Raw genomic sequence first — 22,516 nt, forward strand, 5'->3', positions numbered from 1 at the left:
ATAATCACTGACTTCATCACTCTCGATGACCATAACTTCACTCTTCCCTACATTCACCTTTAGTTTCCATTCTTACACACTCTCCCAAACTCATCCACCAAGCCTTGCAGCTCCCCTTCGTCTTCACTTAACAACACAGTATCATCTGCAAACAACAGTACAGGGAGTTTCCAAACACTGCCCTCTTTCATTAGGACCGCTCCAACATCCACTGCCCTACCTTGTATCTCTTTTCCATCCCCATCCAAATACAGATTGAACAACCATGGAGACATGGCACATCCCTGTTTCAATCCAACATTCAAATAGAAAAATTCACTCAGTTCACTATCCACATGCACTGCAGCCTTAGCACCCTCGTACATACTCTTCACGGCATTCAACAACTTCCCATCTACTCCATGTATTCTTAATACTTTCTATAATCCTTGTCTATTCACCCTGTCACATGCCTTCTCCAAATCCATGAAGGCCACATACAACTTCTTTCCCTTCTCTAGAAACTTTTCAACTAAAGATCTAAGAATGAATATCTGATCTACACAACCTCTTCCCTTCCTAAAACCACCCTGTTTTTCTCCAACGAATTCCTCTGTCATTTCCATAATTAGGTCAATAAGTATCATGCCATATACTTTTCCTGTTACACTAAGAAGACAAGTGCCCCTATGATTACCACACACTTCTTTTTTCCCTTTTCCTATGTACAGAGGATTAATCAAACCTGACTTCCAGTCCTCCAGGACTTTACCTTCCTCCCAGACCAATCTCCACATCTTCCACATCCATTCTACCGCTATCACTCCCCCATGCTTCAGCTTTTCACGACACGCACGCCACCAATTCACGGAGCTTTCCCCATTTTGACTTTTCTCATTGCTTCTGCAACTTCCATTCAACTGATTTCTTCCTCTCTTCTCACATGCCTCCGTCTCGCAGGCATTCCCCTGCCATATATATATATATATATATATATATATATATATATTCATTCATTCATTGCCAGACGCCATTTATCCCACACGGGGTGGCCAAGGGTTTAGAGTTAATTGTTTTACAGGGAGGGGCACTAATCCTCCACCAACCCCACTTGACACGTAGGGATGCCAACAGCATCTGGTGTTCCCAGGTGGTCACCCATCCAAGTACTAACCAGACCCAACGTTGCTTAACTTCGCTGATCGGACGGGAAGCGGTGTACTCAACGTGGTATGGCGATATATATATATATATATATATATATATATATATATATATATATATATATATATATATATATTCACCATCATCTGAACCTCCTTTCCCACCCTAGAGCAGGGTCAGGAGTTGCAACGTCCAGACAGCTTAAGTCTGTCCAGTTCAATGGGTCATGCTTCCACCCACTCATCATTCAAGCCCACGGATTTCTGGCTCCATTAGATAGGCCAAAATACTTTCACCACATTCTGTAGCTTCACATATACCAGTCTGATAGAGTCAATCCGAACGCTGTCACGTAAAAAAGGGGTGCCAAATCCCTGGTTATGCACTTCTCCGTACAAAAGTCATCCAGCCAATTCGGTCTCTTGTCAGTCCCTTAGCCTTACCAACTCCCATACCTCTATTCCTCATACACTCATCCACCATATCCCTCCACCTTCTTCTTGGCCTACCTTACCTCCTCCCTCCTTCAAATTCGCTGAGATATACCTTTTTCTCCATTCTATTGTCATTCATTCTCTCCACATGACCTAACTGTTTCAGTACACTCTCTCCGATTCTGGTGTCCACACACTTCCTCACTCCTCATCTTTCACGAATCACATTATGCCGTATCCTATCCACTCTCTGTACTCCGCATACATTCCTCAGCAGTCCCATCGCTACTGCTCTTACTCCTGAATTTTCATTTTCATGCCACACCATAGTTTCACATCCATATGTTAAAGTTCTCAATACCACTCCATCATGTAAGCCTCCAGCTGCAACACCAAAGCTTTTTTTTTTTTTAAGCTTTCATAGCAACAGCTACTTTCCTTTTTCCTTGTGTCACTCTAGTTTCCACTTCTTTTGCACGTTTTCCTCTCTTTTCTATCACTGTACCCAGATATTTGATCTCTCTTACCAATTTCAGTCTCTCTTTATTCACTGTAATATTACACTGGGAGTAACCTTCCCTCTCATTAACCATCACTTCACTCTTTTCTTCATTTACTCTCAAGGCACGACGCTCACAGACATATACAAAACTCTGCACCAGTCTACCAAGCTGTTGTCCGGTATCTGCAAGTAGCACTGCATCATTAGTATACAACAAATTTGAGATAATCCATCTATCACAATTCATTACCAGCTCCACTCCTCCTTCCATTACTTGTGTTTTTACTTCTTTCATCATCCCATCCATATATATATATATATATATATATATATATATATATATATATATATATATATAATAAAAAAAACATGTTTGAGTATCTACTGCAGGAATGGCCTATCCCGGCCGAAGTCGGGACGATACAGCCAATGTATCTCTACTAAGTGGCTTAGGTTGTCTAGTAGAGATTGAATATAGGGTGAGAAGTGCTTGTTAGTGTAATTGTCGTGTTGGGGTGGCTTTGGATGTGTGTGTTGTCTGTGAACCAAGTGTAATCGGCCCGCACAAGCCGACTGGGTGCAAGCATACTTTATTATAGTAAGCGACACTGGTTCAACCACAGCACCCCTGGTGTACGCCAATGCAGTACGTGGCCGGGTGAACACTCCCAAAGATTATTACCTTGGCGGGGCACGAACCCTGGCTCACCCGTGTACGAAACGCACACTCTACCACTGTACCACAGAGGCGCTCTCTCTTTCTCTCCCTCTCTCTCTCTCTCTATATATATACACTCGTATGTACTGAACAACCATGGGAGTGTGTGGTGAAATGCTGAAGCATGGGGGAGAGATAGTAGTAGAATGGATGTGGAAGATGTGCAGATTGGCCTGGGAGGAAGGTAGAGTCCCGGAGGATTGGAAGTCAGGTAAAATTATTCCCTTGTACAAAGGAAAAGGGGAAAAAGAAGTGTGTGGTAATCATAGGGGCATTTGTCTTCTTAGTATAATAGGAAAAGTGTATGGTAGGATACTTATAGACAGAGTTAGGGAATGAACAGAGAAATTAGTTGGAGAAGAACAGGGAGGCTTTAGGAAGGGAAGAGGTTGTGTAGATCAGATATTCATTCTTAGATCTTTAGTGGAAAAGTTTCTAGAGAAGGGAAAGAAGTTGTATGCGGCTTTCATGGATTTGAAGAAAGCATATGACAGGGTGGATAGACAAGGATTGTGGAAAGTGTTAAGAATATATGGAGTAGATGGGAAGTTGTTGAATGCTGTGAAGAGTATGTACGATGGTGCGAAGGCTGCAGTGCGTGTGGATGGTGAACTAAGTGAATTTTTCTCTTTGAAAGTTGGGTTGAAACAAGGATGTGTCATGTCTCCAAGGTTGTTCAATCTGTACGTGGATGGGGTAATAAAAGAGGTACAAGGTAGGGTAGTGGATGTTGGAGTGGCCCTGGTGAGAGAGGATAGTGTTTGGAAACTCCCTGTACTGTTGTTTGCAGATGATACTGTGTTGTTGAGTGAAGACGAAGGGGAGCTGCAAGGCTTGGTGGATGAGTTTGAGAGAGTGTGTAAGAAACGGAATCTAAAGGTGAATGTAGAGAAGAGTAAAGTGATGGTCTTTGAGAGAGGTGAAGTTAGTGAATGTACAGCGAGGTTGGATGGTGAGGAATTGGAAAATGTGAGTACGTTTAAGTACTTGGTTAGTGTGATGAGTAAGGATGGAGGTTTGGAGGGTTAAGTGCTTGAAAGGGTACAGCAGGGAAGAAAGGTTGCTGGTTCTTTGAAAGCAGTGATAAGAAACAGGGAAGTGAGCATGGAAGTGAAAAAGTTACTACATGACAGTATTGTGATACCAACTCTAACGTACGGAAGTGAAGCTTGGACATTGTTGGAAGGACACAAGTCAAGAGTGAGAGCAGTGGAAATGAGTTATTTAAGAGGAGCCTGTGGAGTCACGTGGAGAGACAGGCTGACGAATGAGGATATAAAGGAGTGTTGTGGTGTTGATGTGGATGTGATAGGAAGCGTTATGAGGAACACACTGAGATGGTTTGGCCATGTGGAGAGGATGGAGGGTGAGAGACTGACGAAGAGAGTGTATGTGAGTGAAGTGGAGGGGGGAAGAGGGAGGGGGAGGCCGAGGATGAGATGGAGGGATGGGGTGGAGAGGTATATGAGAGAAGAGGGGGTGGGAGTAGGGAGCAGGGCAGTGAAATGGCGGGGGACAGGGCGACTTGGAGGTGATTTGTTTGTGACCACCCCAAACGGGATTGAGGCGTCTGACAATATATATATATATATATATATATATATATATATATATATATATATATATATATATATATATATATATATATATGTATATATATATATATATGTACTCGTATGTACTGAGCAACCATGGGGACATCACACAACCTTGTCACACGCCCACAATGATCGTGAAGCTCACATGCCTCAGTACCACCATAAAAACTTCTGACGGCACCTAGCAGCTTACTGCCTACATCGTACATATGGAAAACCTTCCAGAATCCTTCTTTCTCGTATGCTTTTCCCAGATCCATAAATGCCATAAACACCTTATATATAGTCCTCCTAAAGTGCCTTCTCCACTATCTGTCTTACTGCAAATATTTGATCCACACATCCTCTGACACTCCTAAAACCACCCTGTTCGTCACTCCGTAGGACTTCTAATCTCTCTCTTACTTAATTGTAATTCTTCCATATACCTTCTCTACCACAATCAATAGACTTATGTAACGTTGATTCTTGCACTCACTCCGCTCACTTTTATTTTTTGTATTGGGGTACAAGCACTGCCTTTTTCCATTCTGCTGGCACACTTTCTCTCATCCAAGCCTTCTTAAAAATCTTAAACAAGTATATATATATATATATATATATATATATATATATATATATATATATATATATATATATATATGTATATATATATATATATATATATATATATATATATATATATATATATATATATATATATATATTGCCAGACGCCATTATTCCGTAAGGGGTGACCATTTGACTTTGAGTTATTTGTTTTACGGGAAGGGGCACTAACTCTCCACCAACCCACTTGTTGACACGTAGGGAGCACATTTGATTTGGTTATATGGTTACCACACAGCGTTGTAAATGGTTTCTCGTCTTACAGGAAACCATTTAGCTTGTCACTCAGTGTAAAGCAACTTGTAAAGGAAAGAAAAACAATAAGAAGTGACAGGAAAGATGAAAGAAATAGGAAGAGAGGAGGGCAGGCACAGAAAAAGAATGATAAATGCTAAGGAAGAAGTAGGCAGCACTACATCAAGTGAGTTATATATATATATATATATATATATATATATATATATATATATATATATATATATATATATATATATATATATATATGTATATATATATATATATATATATATATATATATATATATATATATATATATATATATATATATATATATATATATATATATATATATATATATATATACTGTATATATCTTTGGCTCCCAGGTTTCCTATGTGAGAGACTGCTGGAAGGGTGCTAATGTACAGCCCTTCGCCTGTCGGCTCATAGTCGCAAAAGCTCATTGGTCCCTACCCCGGGGTTCCCTTCTCTATTGAAATTAGAAAATGCCCAGTTCCGTTCTATATTGAGGACACTGGGTGCCAATGGGATATATATATATCTATATATAATATATATATATATATATATATATATATATATATATATATATATATATATATATATATATATATATATATATATATATATATATATATATATATATATATCCCATTGGAGCCCAGTGTCCCGAGTACTGGACAGAACTGAAATTTTTCAAGTCTTTATAAAATAGGGAACCCCCGGGTAGGGACCTATGAGCTTTGCGACTATAAGCCGATAGGCGGAGGGCGGTACGCTTAGTACCCTCCCAGTGCAATGCCTCGCCCAGCACTCCTGTGATCACATATATTTATATATATATATATATATATATATATATATATATATGGTAGATGGGGGCGCTCACCATCCACTTACTCGATATAGTGATGCCCTCGGGTGTCTGCCCTTACCTCTCCTCCATCCTACTTTCCTTCCATATTCTGTCTTTCCATCATTCTTTACTCGTCCTTCTGCCTCCGGTTGACTTTACACATCCTCCTCTGTCTTGCTTTCCTTCCTTCATTCTTCTTCCTTCTGCCTGTGGATGACTCTACAGCGAGTACCGTAACCAAATTTTGGCGCCTGATGGTTTAGTGGGTGATTACGGCGCTCCAATCGGATTGAGCCGGTGAAGGTTTATATCCAAGGGGTGGTTGGGATTTATTGCTCTCATGATGCCACTCAGGAATGAGTGAGGCTGGTCACTGTCATCTTAAATGTCAGGACCAACTTGCCTAGCCCCGGGCTCTATTCCTCATGGAACAACGTAGGATTGGATGATGGATATATATATATATATATATATATATATATATATATATATATATATATATATATATATATATATATATATATGGAGAGAAGACGATGAGAGGTGTGCTGGCAAAAAGTGGGAGAAACTGGCTCAGTGAACAAATTCGTGGGGAAGAATGGGAAGGGCCTTTGTTTAGCAGTGGACATGCAAAGGTTGATGATATATATATATATATATATATATATATATATTACCCCTCTCCATTGGGAAAGACATAGGACATTCATCTGAGGGACCCTCATTTTGCTTCAAAATACAGTTGAATTGCCCCTTAGGTAGGGGGTTCTAAATGGGCATTTGTGCATCAAGCTTCTTGTTGAGCCAAATGCAAGCACAGTTCTGTCTACTGCTAAGTTGTATATTTCGGAGATTATGAGCAGCTGTACATACTTTAGGCTCCTGAATGAGCATGTGGAAATAAGCAAAACTAGCGTTCAGCCATTGAATCAGATTAATAATATGCTGATGTTATGATATTACTGCGTTTGGTAGTGGAGATGATGATGGCGGTTGTGCTATAATTGGTAATAATGGTTAGTGACAGCAATGACAGTGGTTGTGGTTAATGGGATATTTTTCCTAGTAAGTTCTGGCGTAAGATAATTATGTGTCCTTGCCCCCACACTTTTCAACGCATATATTGACTGGGTACTGGACTGGGCTGTGAATCAGAAGTCACTGTGGGGTATCAATTGGCACTGATGATGCAGTTATCCTAGCGGAGTCGCTGGAGATACTACTGAGTGACCTCAAGAAAGAAGAGAGAAACCTGTATTTTACACAGGAAAAATCATCTGAGAAATTACCAATATGCCGGGAATCGAACCCGGGACTCTCATGTGAGGGACGTTGGTTACAAGATTGTGACAACGTGAGTTAACTTTTACCTGGTCGTGGTGTAGTAGTATGCTGTCTGGCTCTCACCTGAGAGTCCTGGGTTCGATTCCCGGCATATTGGTAATTTCTCAGATGACCTCAAGATAGTTCACAAGAATGCGAAGACATTCGGATTGAAGGTCTTTTGGGCCAAGACCATGGTCCAGGCATTTTGTGGCTTGCTGAATGAAGCAGTTCAGTCTGTCCAAGCATGTGATGAGGATATAGAAGTCTTGGAAAGATTCACTTACCTTGGTAGTGTGGTCCAAAGCAACGGTTGATCAGACAATGAGATCTGTTGTCGGACTGATCTGGCTTACGAGGTTACGGATTCACTCAATTCGGGTTTTGGGAGCTGTCGTTATTTGTGCTGAAGGACGAAAGTTTACACCTACAAGGCGCTGTTGCTCCTTGTCTCATTTTATGGCTGTGAGATATGGACACTAAACAGTGACTTGAAGCAACAAATTGACTCCTTTGGTACTAAGTATCTTACCAGGATCATGGAATATCAATCATACAACCAGATGCGTAACAAGTTACTACTGCATGAAACTGAATCGAGGCCTATTACCCAAATAATACGTCAATATGGGCACGTGGCCCACTTTCCTGAGGCTGATCTGCTCGCAGGGTGATCTCAAAACGAGTTAACCCAGGGTGGAGGAGGCCAAAGGGAAGGCCACATAACTCATGACTGGAGCAGTCGATCTTTCCCGCCGGGAGATACTTAGAAGAGGCAGAGTCGTAACCTGGAGGATTTCACAGAGGTACTTGCGTGGGTAGAGTCGGAGGGTGAGTTAGGTTATGCACCCAGCGGTGTTTGTCCCTTCTTGATTGATTTTTTTAAAGGGTAAAATACAAAGGACGCAAGCTTGCCGTTAGCTGGTTTCCCGCACCTGCAGTCAGTGCACAGGATGCAGGTTTATCTGCTAGGTATGGCCCAGGTTTCGTACAGTAAAGGTGTAATGTTAATCGTCTGATTTTCTCTCATCGATAGTCTATCTATTGTTACGGAACAGAGAAAGATAATGTACACTTTAAGTGAGAATACGAAGAGTCACTACTGTCCCGTAAAGTTCCAGGTTCAAAACAAAAGAGTTAGGTAAAATTACAAGTTAAAGTTTAATGCTTAAATTAACAACAAAACATTCAGGACTCATAAGGATAATGTAATGGCAAATAAACAGGTTAAATATATGGTTAACTGCAATAGCCTCTATTAACACGAAATTAGCAAGAGTAAATTTATCTAAGTCAGCCCTGATAAAATGAGATACCAGATAATACTCAGTGAATGCCAGATAAATAATTACAGATACAAACTATTATCAAAAATGACTGACATAAAGAACCCTACATGAATTACAAAAGCTTCCCTAGGCCTACAAATTAAACTTATGCTATACAGTACAAGAAAAAATGCAACAACAGTTATACTCAAATTACACACAGCTGCTAGATGGTTGGAGACTTCTTGAGCACTCACAATAATAATATCTGTACAGGGGAGGACAGAGATGTGAACAAAATGAGGAGCAGATCTAAGTGGCCATGATGCAGAGACTGAGCTCATTATATAGGGGCCAGCAGAGCCTGATACAACTTGTAATAAGGACGCGCAAATGAAGCGATGGGGACAAACGGTCGACAATCCCGCACTGAATAACAGAAAGGACGACTTACTCTACTATAACGGTAGAAGGGGGGGACTGAGGCAGAACACGCTCGTGATCAAACATGCAGCATACTGTGCGTTAAAATTACACAAAGGATGATGAAATCATAGGCTATGTAACACCTCCCCACAAAGAAAAAAGAAATTTACAAAAGGAAATTTCTTATTACTCAAAAACAATCTGTCTAAAGTCTAGATAAGCAATCTGCAATAACATTTTCTTTCCCCTTGACATGTTGTATGTCTAATGAATACTCCTGAAGAAGTAGACTCCATCTTGTCAATCTCTGATTTTTATCTTTAAACTTACTAAGGAATTTCAGTGGGTTATGATCGGTATAAATGACTATGGGGTCAAAACCAGAACACAAATAAAATGAAAAGTGCTGTAAACCCAAAATCAAGGCCAAAAGCTCTTTCTCAATAGTTGAGTAGTTCTTTTGAGGTGGAGTGAACTTCTTACTGTAATAAGATACAGGATGTTCAATACCCTGATCATCCTCTTGCAGCAAAACAGCCCCAGCTCCTGTATCACTTGCATCAACAGCCATCTTAAAAGGCTTAGCAAAATTTGGAGTAGCGAGCACTGGCTGACTTAATAGAATAGCTTTAAGTTTGTTGAAAGAGGATTCACAGTTATCGGTCCAGACAAATTCAACTCCCTTTTTCAGTAGGTCTGTAAGTGGCGATACAAGAATAGAAAAGTTAAGAACAAATCTCCTGTAATAACCTACCATTCCCAAAAATCTTTGTAGCTCTTTCCTGCTTTTAGGGCTGGGAAGATCACTTATAACCTGAACCTTAGCTCCTGGTGGTGCAACATGTCCATCACCAATTACATACCCAAGGTACTGAACTTTAGCTTGACCAAACTCACACTTTGATAAATTAGCTACAAGATTAGCCTGAACTAAACGGTCAAGAAATTTACTGACATGGCATAGGTGATCTTTCCAGTTGTCACTGAAGATTAATACATCATCAATATAAACAACACACCCTGCCAAACCCTCTGTTACAACATTCATGAGCTTCTGAAATGTGGCTGGTGCATTTTTCATACCATATGGCATTACCGAACATGCAAAAGTCTTTCCTAGTGTTACAAAACATGAGATCTCCCTAGCACGTTCAGTCATAGGTACTTACCAGTATCCCTTTAACAAATCAAACTTACTTATGTACCTAGCCTTTCCGATCTGGTCTATGCAATCTCCCACGCGAGGGAGAGGGTAAGTGTCTGTTTTGGTTATCTGATTAACACGTCTGTAGTCAATGCAAAGCCGCTGTGACCCACCTGGCTTAGGGACTAGAGTGACAGGAGAACTCCACTCGCTCTGACAGGGCTCAATCATCTTGTGGTCCAACAGGTAGCCAAGCTCCTTCTGGATGAGAGGAACTTTCACTGGGTTCACACGGTAAGGAGGCAATTTAATTGGCTTTGCGTCTCCAACATCGACATCATGCATCAACACAGTGGTTCTTCCTGGAGTGGCACGGAACACTAGCGGGTACTCCTGCAGTAATGCCGAAAACTCCTGCCTTTCCTTGGGAGGTAGATGAGAAAGCTTTGTCTGGAGATCATTCATGATATCAGGATTCTTCCCCAAACTATCACTCAGGCTCATACTGCATGGGAGAGCTTCACTTGCAGACTCGGGTGGAACAGCTACAGTGCAGACTGGATTATTTTCGTCCCGCCTGTGATATAACTTTAGCATGTTGATGTGACATAGTTGCTTGTTCTTTCTACGATCTGGTGTGGCGATGACATAGTTGACATCACTGAGTTTCTTCTCCACGAAATAAGGACCACTAAACTTGGCTTGAAGAGGTTGCCCATGAACTGGTAGCAGAATCAAAACCTGATCTCCTGGCTGAAACTGGCGTAACCTGGACTTCTTATCATACCAAGTCTTCATCTTCTCCTGAGCAGCTCCTAAATTCTCTCTCGCCAGCTGTAAAGCAGTGGACAGCCGTTCCTTGAACTTCATCACATACTCCAGCAGGTTGACGTCATCTTCCCTCCGACAGCCAGCATTCCTTGAGTAACTTAAGGGGTCCTCTTACTTCATGGCCAAACAGTAGTTCAAAGGTGAGAAGACCAGTGATTCATTTGGAGATTCTCTTGCAGCAAACACAACGAATGGAAGACCTTTATCCCAGTCTTTCTGATGTTCCAAACAGTATTTCTTGAGCATCGATTTGAGTGTTTGATGATATCTCTCCAACGCTCCTTGGGTCTGGGGATGGTAAGCTGAAGACGTGATCTGGGTGATGCCCAACTCTTTCAGAGACTGCTTGAAAACATTTGATATGAAATTACTTCCTCGGTCTGACTGTACCTCCTTAGGCAGACCAAACTTTGTGAAGAACCCCAGCATTTCCTTAACCACGTTCTTTGCTGAGATGTTTCCAAGTGGAATGGCTTCAGGACAACGAGTAGCCATATCAATCATGGTCAACACATAAGAAAATCCTGAAGAAGTCTTAGGAAGAGGGCCCACAATATCCACCAACACACGGGTGAAAGGCGCCTCAAAAGGAGGAATGGGAACTAGAGGTGCAACCTTTTCAGTCTGATTACACTTCCCCACAACTTGACAGGTGTGACAAGACTTACAATACCAGGAAACATCCCTGAAGATACCTGGCCAGTAGAAGTGTTTCAAAATGCGTGCCACAGTCTTCCTCACTCCAATGTGTCCTGCCAAACTGGAATCATGAGCCACTCTAATGATATCCTGCCTACAAACACGAGGGATGACAACTTGATGTATAACCTCCCATTCACAGTCGGCTGATGCTGTTGGGGGTCTCCACTTCCTCATAAGTACTCCTGACTTTACATAATAACAAGTAGAAGCACCGGCTGACTCTTCTTCACTGTAAGCAGAGTTAGCTAGACCTTTCAACTCAGGGTCAGCAACCTGCAACTCAACCAACTCTTGACGAGACAAATTATCAACACTACGGGTACTGCCTCATCTGGTGAGTGGTCCAAATTAGCAAGAAAAGTGTCAGCTAGGATAACATCATCATCATCATTATCCTCTAAATCACCAGTAACTTTAGACTTAGCCCTAGTGACAGCACATGCAGGGAACACATCAGGGACATCACAATCATGGGTCGCAGCCAGTGGCTCACTAGACAACTGAGGAGCTGGACACACTTGACTTCCACCAATATCATTTCCAAGTAAGAAAGTTACACCTGACATTGGGAGTGTCTCAACCAACCCAACCATAACAGAACCATTAACAAAACCAGACTCTAAATTCACTCTGCACAGAGGGACAGAGAAGTAATTATTCCCTACACCTTGTAAGATTACAGTTTCATCAGAGGAATTAACATTAGAGCCTAGAACACTGGTCAGCATAAGGGATTGGCAAGCACCTGTATCACGATATATTTGAACTGATTTCCTGTCATTACTGTCCAGAGGACTGACAAAACCATCAGACAGGAAATTAGCACATGAACTGTTGAGAGTGTCACCCACGTTACTGCTCAAAAGAGGAGCTCCATCATGAGAATTTAAGTTACCCCTCAAAGCAGGTTCAGTTAACTCAGTTAAAGAATTCTGGGAACTCTCAAGAGTGGACACTAGACCAATTGACTGAATATTTAAAGACTCCTTTTTGTTCACATCACGCTGTCTCCTGAAACATCTCTCCGTAGTATGACCAAGCTTACTACAATAAGTACATTTACTTTTCTGAAATCTAGAGGTGAAGCTGGTATTTACTTCCTGAGAAACATCATCTTTATTCTCTTTCCTGTTACCTGTACTCTGAGTAGAGGCAACGTACTTACTCTCAGCTTTCCTTTTTCCTCCAGAATATCTCTTGTGAGTGAGAACATACTCATCAGCTAAAACTGCAGCATCAGACAAATTATCTATTCTTTTCTCATCAAGATATAGGCTTACATCTTTATAAATACACCTTTTGAAATCCTCCAGTAAATTCATCTGCTTAAATTTACCAAAATCAGAATCCACATTCTTAGAATTTAACCACTGCTCTAACAGATCTTCTTTGATTTTTGCATACTCAACATGGGATTGCTTATCTTGCTTATAAGTTGTCCTAAATTTTACTCTATAAGCTTCAGGAACAAGCTCATAGGCCTTAAGAATCAAGCTCTTTACTACATCATAATTATCAAACTGATCCTGAGGCAAAGATGCATAAGTTACTTGAGCTTTACCGGTGAGAACAGTTTGAAGGAGTACTGTCCAATACTCCTTAGGCCAATTAAAACCTGTAGCTACCCTCTCAAACAACTGAAAATACTTTGTTAAATCAGATTCATTAAAAGGAGGGACAAGTTTAACATTTTTAGCCACATCAAAATCATCAGAGCTAGATGATCCAGTTCCACCTTGTTTCATGCGATACTCATGGTCTGCCTGAATCCTGGCAAGTTCAATTTGTGCCTGAGCCTGTACCTGTGCCTCTTCAATACGAGCATTTGCCTCATTAACACGAGCCTCCTGCAGGGCTAGCTGTAACTTAGCTAATTCAATCTGTGTTTGCTCATTTGGAGGAGTTACATTAAACAAGCTTTCATTAATCATATCAACAATTTGATCTTTAGAATGATGAGAGCGAACAGCAATTCCCAATTGTTGAGCAACAAGCTTAAGTTCATTCTTTGTTCTGTTTTCTATATCACACACTGTTTGCACATTTGACAAAAAGTCCTTGGCTTCATCAAGTGTAGTAATAGTAGACATAATGAATAAGTAACAGTCACAAAATATCAAGCAATATCCTTATGATAATATCCTGAATATCCTGATATGAGGTCGCCAAATTTATGTTACGGAACAGAGAAAGATAATGTACACTTTAAGTGAGAATACGAAGAGTCACTACTGTCCCGTAAAGTTCCAGGTTCAAAACAAAAGAGTTAGGTAAAATTACAAGTTAAAGTTTAATGCTTAAATTAACAACAAAACATTCAGGACTCATAAGGATAATGTAATGGCAAATAAACAGGTTAAATATATGGTTAACTGCAATAGCCTCTATTAATACGAAATTAGCAAGAGTAAATTTATCTAAGTCAGCCCTGATAAAATGAGATACCAGATAATACTCAGTGAATGCCAGATAAATAATTACAGATACAAACTATTATCAAAAATGACTGACATAAAGAACCCTACATGAATTACAAAAGCTTCACTAGGCCTACAAATTAAACTTATGCTATACAGTACAAGAAAAAATGCAACAACAGTTATACTCAAATTACACACAGCTGCTAGATGGTTGGAGACTTCTTGAGCACTCACAATAATAATATCTGTACAGGGGAGGACAGAGATGTGAACAAAATGAGGAGCAGATCTAAGTGGCCATGATGCAGAGACTGAGCTCATTATATAGGGGCCAGCAGAGCCTGATACAACTTGTAATAAGGACGCGCAAATGAAGCGATGGGGACAAACGGTCGACAATCCCGCACTGAATAACAGAAAGGACGACTTACTCTACTATAACGGTAGAAGGGGGGGACTGAGGCAGAACACGCTCGTGATCAAACATGCAGCATACTGTGCATTAAAATTACACAAAGGATGATGAAATCATAGGCTATGTAACACTATCTATCTATTGCCAGACGCCTCAATCCCGTTCGGGGTGGCCACAAACAAATCGCCTCCACGTCGCCCTGTCCCCCGCCATTTCACTCTCCTGCTCCCAACTCACACCCCCCTCTCTCTTATACCTCTCCATCCCGTCCCTCCATCTCATCCTCGGCCACCCCCTCCCTCTACCCGCCTCCACCTCACTCACATACACTCTCTTCGTCAGTCTTTCTCCCTCCATCCTCTCCACATGACCAAACCACCTCAGTGTGTTCCTCCTAAAGCTTCCTATCACATCCACATCCACACCACAACGCTCCTTTATATCCTTATTTGTCAGCCTTTCTCTCCATGTGACTCCACAGGCTCCTCTTAAATAACTCATTTCCGCTGCTCTCGCTCTTGACTTGTGTCCATCCAACAACGTCCAAGCTTCAGTTCCATACGTTAGAGTTGGTATCACAATACTGTCATGTAGTAACTTTTTCACTTCAATGTTCACTTCCATGTTTCTTATCACTTCTTTCAAGGAACCAGCAACCTTTCTTCCCTGCTGTACCCTTTCAAGCACTTCACCCTCCATATTTCCATCCTTACTCATCACACTACCCAAGTACTTAAACGTACTCACATTTTCCAGTTCCTCACCATCCAACCTCGCTGTACATTCACTGACTTCACCTCTCCCAAAGACCATCACTTTACTCTTCCCTACATTCACCTTTAGATTCCGTTTCTTACACACTCTCTCAAACTCATCCACCAAGCCTTGCAGCTCCCCTTCGTCTTCACTCAACAACACAGTATCATCTGCAAACAACAGTACAGGGAGTTTCCAAACAGTACCCTCTCTCATCAGGGCCACTCCAACATCCACTACCCCACCTTGCACCTCTTTTATTACCTCATCCATGTACAGATTGAACAATCATGGACACATGACATCCCTGTTTCAACCCAACCTTCAAAGAGAAAAATTCACTCAGTTCACCATCCACACGCACTGCAGTCTTAGCACCATCATACATACTCTTCACAGCATTCAGCAACTTCCCATCCACTCCATATATTCTTAATACTTTCCACAATCATTGTCTATCCACCTTGTCATATGCTTTCTCCAAATCCATGAAAGCCGCATACAACTTCATTCCCTTCTCTAGAAACTTTTCCACTAAAGATCTAAGAATGAATATCTGATCTACACAACCTCTTCCCTCCCTAAAGCCTCCCTGTTCTTCTCCAACTAATTCCTCTGTTATTTCCCTAACTCTGTCAATAAGCATCCTACCATACACTTTTCCTATTATACTAAGAAGACAAATGCCCCTATGATTACCACACACTTCTTTTTCCCCTTTTCCTTTGTACAAGGGAATAATTATATCTGACTTCCAATCCTCTGGAACTCTACCTTCCTCCCAGGCCAATCTGCACATCTTCTACATCCATTCTATTACTATCTCTCCCCCATGCTTCAACATTTCACCACACACTTCATCAATTCTTGGGGCTTTCCCCAATTTAACTTTCTTCATTGCTTCCACAACTTCTATCCTACTGATTTCTTACTTCTATCCAGCCATTCCCCAGCCACTTACAATATATTCGCATCACGTCCATTCTCTATGTTCAACAATTCCTTAAAGTGTTCTCTCCATCTGCTCACTTTTTCTCCCTTCTCCACTAGTAATCTACCATTTTTATCTTTCACTCCCCTGCTAACTTCGCTTCCACCCTGTCTTACTCTCTTCACCTCTTTCCAGAACATTTTCTTACAGTCCCTCCACTTTACACTCAAAGTCCTTCCAAATTCCTCATCCACTCTCTTCTTACTCTCTCTTACTAATCTTTTTACCTCTCTCTTTCTTTCTACATATAACTCTCTCTTCCGCCTCTCAACTTCTTCCACGCCCCTATTTCTCATCCATTCATCGATAGTGCTTGTGCTAATATCGGGAGGAGAATAACTGGAATATATAAAACACAGTATAGAGCATTAAGGTGAATAATACCAATTACTTGGTGAGTAAAATGGGGACCCTAGGAATTTCCTCAGTATTACTACTAAAGATATACAGGCACTGATTTAGGGGGTTGGGTGTAAGAATTGTATCCATGCCTGTATTCCGAATTTTCGGCAGACGAATGATTTCTCACAATAAAAGCATTTTTTTAAAACCAAAATATAAATTTTAAATATTTTACGTAAATGTTATCATATAATTATTTCAAAGAAAAGAGAGACTTGAATAGATTTTGAGGAATTTGGTAATGAGACATCATGAATTCAAACTTGAGGTCATTCTGTATGGAATCGCTTCTTCCCCTCCCCTCCCCCGGTTTTCCAAAGTGTTAGATCCTGCCCTGGATTTAGGTAACATTCCAAGGAGCATTTAACATCGTCTAACAATAACATGATGTAAACGTCCAGAACAATAGATCCACCCATGTCGGTGAGATGAAAATGTTTTCTTCATTCCAGTACACTTGTTAACCTGGGTAACCAATGCGGGAAGGTTTGAACACGATTACACTTTATGTGGCTGCACTTGAAATCATGGTCACATCCATGATGCATGTCAGCACCATTTAGTATTGGTAACCCACAAGCGGGTAACCTGCTTTCTTTCTGTTCTTATACCTAGTGCTACATGTACCATGGAACGCAGGGTACGTTTAGCAGCGCTGAATACACTGTTGAAATTTGATTTTGACTAGCTTGGTGTGAAATTTTCTTAAATATCTTCAGTACAGTGATGTATTTCATATATTTCAGATTATGTCATATCCTGCATGGCTCAGATGAGACCTCTTGTATTGAAGGGGTGATATTTAATCTTCATTAACACCTTCCAAATCATGGCATCACTGCTACCTTCAGGAGAATTTACTTAGTTCATGAGAGATACCTCACAGGGGTTTGGAAAATTTAGAAATATTCACATGATTGGCCTGAGCATTATTTAGACACACCCATATTAATATGGAAATTATGAACATCTGTATCTGGGGTTTGGTCAGGTGGTGGTGTCGCCCGGGCAGGACCACGTAAGCCTGGCAGTGGCTCAGGCCCTCGAGGACAAGTTCGGCGGGTGGGTGAGCCCAGTGCCGGTGGCAGTGTAGTGGCTGGGACATCGCTTCACTTGTGTGCACTCCACTTCTCACCAAACCTGGGAGCAACTTTATAAGAAAATTATGGCTATAAGAATGGTAACTAAACCATGATGATTTCACTCCTCAAGATAACTCAGCCATAAGTACACCTATCCATGTTCAAACTACACTAGATGCACACACTATTACTTCATTGCTCATTTCATTCAACTGTGTCATCAGTAAGGTAGCAGTGTTTTTTATCCATGGGGCTGGATGGAGGAGGGGGGGGGGGCAATAATACCCACCGATTCTCTGTGTCACGTGGCTAAATAGAGGGGGTGGTGAGAACTCAACACATTAGGGGAAGAACACGTGAAAAGGGGAAGCCTGGATCTGGTCCCATGCCTGCAAAGAGCCCAGTGAAATCAATCATGCTAGTATGGTTATGTGGAATACTGCAGATATAACTGAAGAATTTAAAGACATGGAAATTGTGAAGGCGTTGAAGAAATCAATGTATGGTGTAATGGTTTTGGGCAAGATCTGGTTGAGGTAAGATTAAAGTAAATTAATGGGGAGGGGTGAGAATAATGAGCATGCACAAAAAATTAGACAAAATTAGTGTGCATCGGAGTAATGGAGAGGGATGAGTGAATATCAATAGGATTCAATTGAAAACAGAGACTGATAAATAGTGTGTGAAAGATCGGGATGTGATCTAAAACATGTGGGTAGAAAGGTAAAATATATACTGTTGTGAAGCAGGAGTGCTAGCTAGGTGTTAGGGCAAAATTCCTGATAATTTTCGCATTTTTAGTTGCTAGTCGGAGTTGCCAGGTGGCCTACCGAGGGGTGCGGAGGTATTTTGTAAAGTTCTTTGTTAACCTTTACTTTCTTCCCATAATGTTTTATTTGGATGTTTGTTAAATCATGTAATATCCAGATTAAATTTCAGTTTGTATGATGAAGTATTTAGAGTGCTAAGCAGTGTAAGAAAGCTTTCTAATATTTTGGATGTCTCCAACTTGGAATTGTTGCTAGGGGTACCTAGAACTTTCGAGTAGCAAGGAAAGTTATAACAGGATGGGGGAGATAATAATGGAGTCAGTTCACTTGTGGTCTTGTGAAGTTAGTGTACCCTGGTGAAATTAGTTAAGTTTAGTTGGCAAGCATACAGTTTAATTACTTGGAAAATAAATACTATGAACGTGAGAAGCCTGTGTTATTATGACACATGAGTTGATCTTATGTACATACAAAGGCTGACCCAACGACGAACGATTCACTGGGCGACGTCTTTCCATCCTGAACTACTGCTGTTGGAGCCTGTGGCATTGGGATGAGGATGTAACAATACCACGAAATTATTAAATGTCTGTGATCAGTGACAAATGGAAGAATTGATACAGATCCTATGCATGATGTAATGGGTACGCTTGCTTATCGGCTGAATAGCATGTATAAAAAGAGCATTGTGTGATTCGTGATTATACTCTTTACTCTAACCTTGCCTAAAAGTGCCGTCTCTTCATCTTGATTGCTGAGGCGTAACGAGAGATTAACACTAGATTATGGTGCTAGTTAAGAGGAAGTGATATGGAAAGGATGTAGAGACACAGTATTGTCATATTCTCTCAGTGACCTACAGGAAATTAGCTGCTAAAGGACAAAAAGATCAGCCGAGTTAAAGTATATGAGAGTACTATACTGATTCATATTTTAAACACAAAGAGGTAAAGCCACAGTCCTTATTTGCTTAATAACCCCTCCCCCTCTAGCGAGAGGAAGGTGAAGATACGGTTAAAATTAAGCCAGGGAGACAGATATTGGTGGTACAACAGTGTTTATGTACTGTACGGTATGTGAGAGCGAAACTGATGAGACGCCAATATCTGTTCTCCTGGCCTTTCTCACAGTTTGTCCTCCACTTCCTTCTTAACATGGGGGTAAAGGAATTAGGATGTACCAAAAAAAAAAAAAAAAAAAAAAAAAAAAAAAAAAAAAAGACACGGTATAGAAAGGCTAAAGGCAAAGGTGGGAGAAGCCTAAAGGTTGTGTTTGTTGAAAAGATGTTTGACTGTGCTCCTGATACTGAAGTTGAGAGGACGCTGCAGATAATGCTACTTAAGTACTTATGATTTCCTAATCTTTCACTTCTAGGACCCATTTTCTCTATTTTTTCCGAAGCAAGTGGAACAAGCAAAAATAATGATGAATTTTAAAATATTTCCCTACTAATTAGATGTCTAAGTAAGGCAGATCAAAGACAGTGACAATTTTTATGCAGGTAGTCTCATTAATAATGCAGTTGTCAGTGTCGTCGTCTTTTTTGCTGTTCCTCCATCACTTCTCCCCTCTGACTTCCTCATGGCTGATATTAAAATTTCTTCAGTTCATGTATTTTCTGCCATCACTGGCCTCAGTACTAACAAGGCATATGGGCCTGATGGGGTCCCTCCTGTTGTTCTCAAGAACTGTGCTTCTATGCTTACACCCTGCCTGGGCAAACTCTTTCGCCTTTGTCTGTCAACTTGTACCTTTCCTTCTTGCTGGAAGTTTGCTCTCATTCAGCCAGTCCCAAAGAAGGGTGACCACTCCCAACCCTCCAACTATCGTCCAATTGCTTTAATGTCCTGAATTTCAAAAGTTTTCGAGTCAATTCTCAATAGAAAAATTTTAATGCATCTTTCCTATCACAACCTTCTTTCCGATCGTCAGTACGGGTTCCGTCAGGGATGTTCCACTGGCGATCTTCTCACCTACCTTTCAGACTCCTGGTCATCCTCCTTTCGGGACTTTGGCGAAAGCTTTGCCATTGCACTTGACATCTCAAAGGCTTTCGATCGAGTCAGGCATAAATCTTTAAATTCCAAACTGCCCTCCTACGGTTTCTATCCTTCTATCTGTGCCTTCATCTCTAGCTTCCTTTCTGGTCGTTCTATAGCCGCTGTTGTAGACGGCCATCGTTCTTCTCCTAGATCTATTAACAGTGGTGTTCCTCAGGGCTCTGTCCTATCACCAACTCTCTTCCTTTTGTTCATCAATGATCTTCTAAGCTGTACAACTAACCCTATCCACTCATACGCTGATGACTCCACCCTTCACCTTTCCATTCGGTTCCCGCAACGCCCATCTCAACAGTTGCTTCAACAAACAAGGGATGAGGCTATGGCACACCTAATGTCTGACTAGGCTCGTATCTTTGACTGGGGTAATAATAATATGGTTGTTTTTAATGCATCTAAGACTCAGTTCTTACACCTATCAACCTGACAAAATCTTCCACAGGTGTACCCACTAATGTTTAATAATATTCAGCTTAATCCTGCATCATCCTTGAACATGCTTGGGGTTTCATTTACTCGGGACTTATCTTGGAAAGATCATATTACATCTCTTGTAAAATCTGCTTCCAAGAGATTGGGTGTGCTAAGCCGACTCCGCTCTTTCTTTACCCCTGCACAATTGTTGACTCTATACAGGGGTTTTATCCGCCCCTGTGTGGAGTACAACTCTCATGTGTGGGGAGGCTCCCCACATACAGCTCTTCTCAATAGGGTGGAGTCAAAGGCTTTTCGTCTCATTAACTCTCCTCCTCTTACTGACTCCCTTCAACCTCTGTCTCTTCGCCGCACTGTTGAATCTTTATCTCTTTTCTATCGCTACTTTAATGGTCACTGCTCCTCTGAATTGTCTGCTTGCATTCCTCCACCTCTACGACGGGCGCGAGCACCCGTCTGGCAGCAAACTCTCATCCCTTTTCTGTCCAACTCTCTAATGCAATAGTTAACCGTTACTCCCAGTCTTTCATTTATGGAACAGGTCAGCTCTGGAACTGTCTCCCTCTGTCTGTATTTCCTGCTGCCTATGATCTCCAGTCTTTCAAACGCAGTGTGTCCAGGCATCTCAAAATGTTCGGATCTTGAATTTGGCTCTCTATTGTATTTTGTTTTTCTCTTGGAGGGAACAGTTACTGCGGGCTCATGGCCTTTGGTTCCTTCTTCCTCGCATTAAAAAAAAAAAATCAACAAAAATGACAACAAGGAAACCATCACCAGCGTCAAGAATTTGGTGGAGGGTTGGGAGGCTCATCAGCCACTCTCTTCATGTAATGGCCCCTACATTTTCCTTCACCCTTATCATTCGTTTTCTGTGTCTGCCCTCCTCTCTTTTATTTTTTCCCCCATTCTTCCTGTCACCTTGTATTACTATTTTTCCACTTCAGGTTGCTACAATGGGTGACAACCCTAATGGTTTCTTGTAACCCAGGGAACCATTTACAACGCTGGGTGATTAACATGTAACCAAATGATGGGGCGGTGTGGAGCTTGCAGTGGTGACCCTGTTGACTGGCTATAAAGACGCAAATATGGCGTCTATCCAGGAACAAATTTCCATAATCCTCCCAACACCTCGCTTTGATGAAGCGCTGTTTGCAGAGAGGGAATATCGGACCTGCAGGAGCAACTGCTTCCTTGCACCTGATAGGCTGGCTTGGCAAGACAGGCCAGGGTAACACAACATTTTCAGGAGTTTTGAATTGGGGGACAAGGGGTCCGGAGATCATTATTTGTGAGTGATAGAATCACTGAATCTTTAAGTGTAAATGTGTACTGTTACATAATTCTTTTAATTTTACATTTTTCTCCAT

At 41.2% G+C, this 22,516-nt stretch overlaps 1 protein-coding gene and 1 non-coding gene across 2 annotated transcripts in view; one reads left to right on the forward strand and one right to left on the reverse strand.

The window, feature by feature from the left end:
- Nucleotides 1-17,892, forward strand: part of LOC145401268 (fatty-acid amide hydrolase 2-like) — a 43,329-nt gene extending 25,437 nt beyond the window's left edge. Inside the window, exon 6 of the mRNA XM_080273597.1 lies at nt 17,791-17,892. Coding sequence (XP_080129723.1) covers nt 17,791-17,892 — 102 coding nt within the window. The remainder of the gene's footprint in view (nt 1-17,790) is intronic.
- LOC145401439 (5S ribosomal RNA) lies at nt 1,105-1,223 on the reverse strand. The gene has a single exon (XR_013897590.1). It is a non-coding gene; the product is annotated as a 5S ribosomal RNA (ribosomal RNA).
- Nucleotides 17,893-22,516: the final 4,624 nt, after the last annotated feature.

This window comes from Coenobita brevimanus, chromosome 55 (genome assembly GCF_032717465.1).
Source record: "Coenobita brevimanus isolate Jiangsu-jjx chromosome 55, ASM3271746v2, whole genome shotgun sequence".
NCBI lineage: Eukaryota > Metazoa > Arthropoda > Malacostraca > Decapoda > Coenobitidae > Coenobita > Coenobita brevimanus.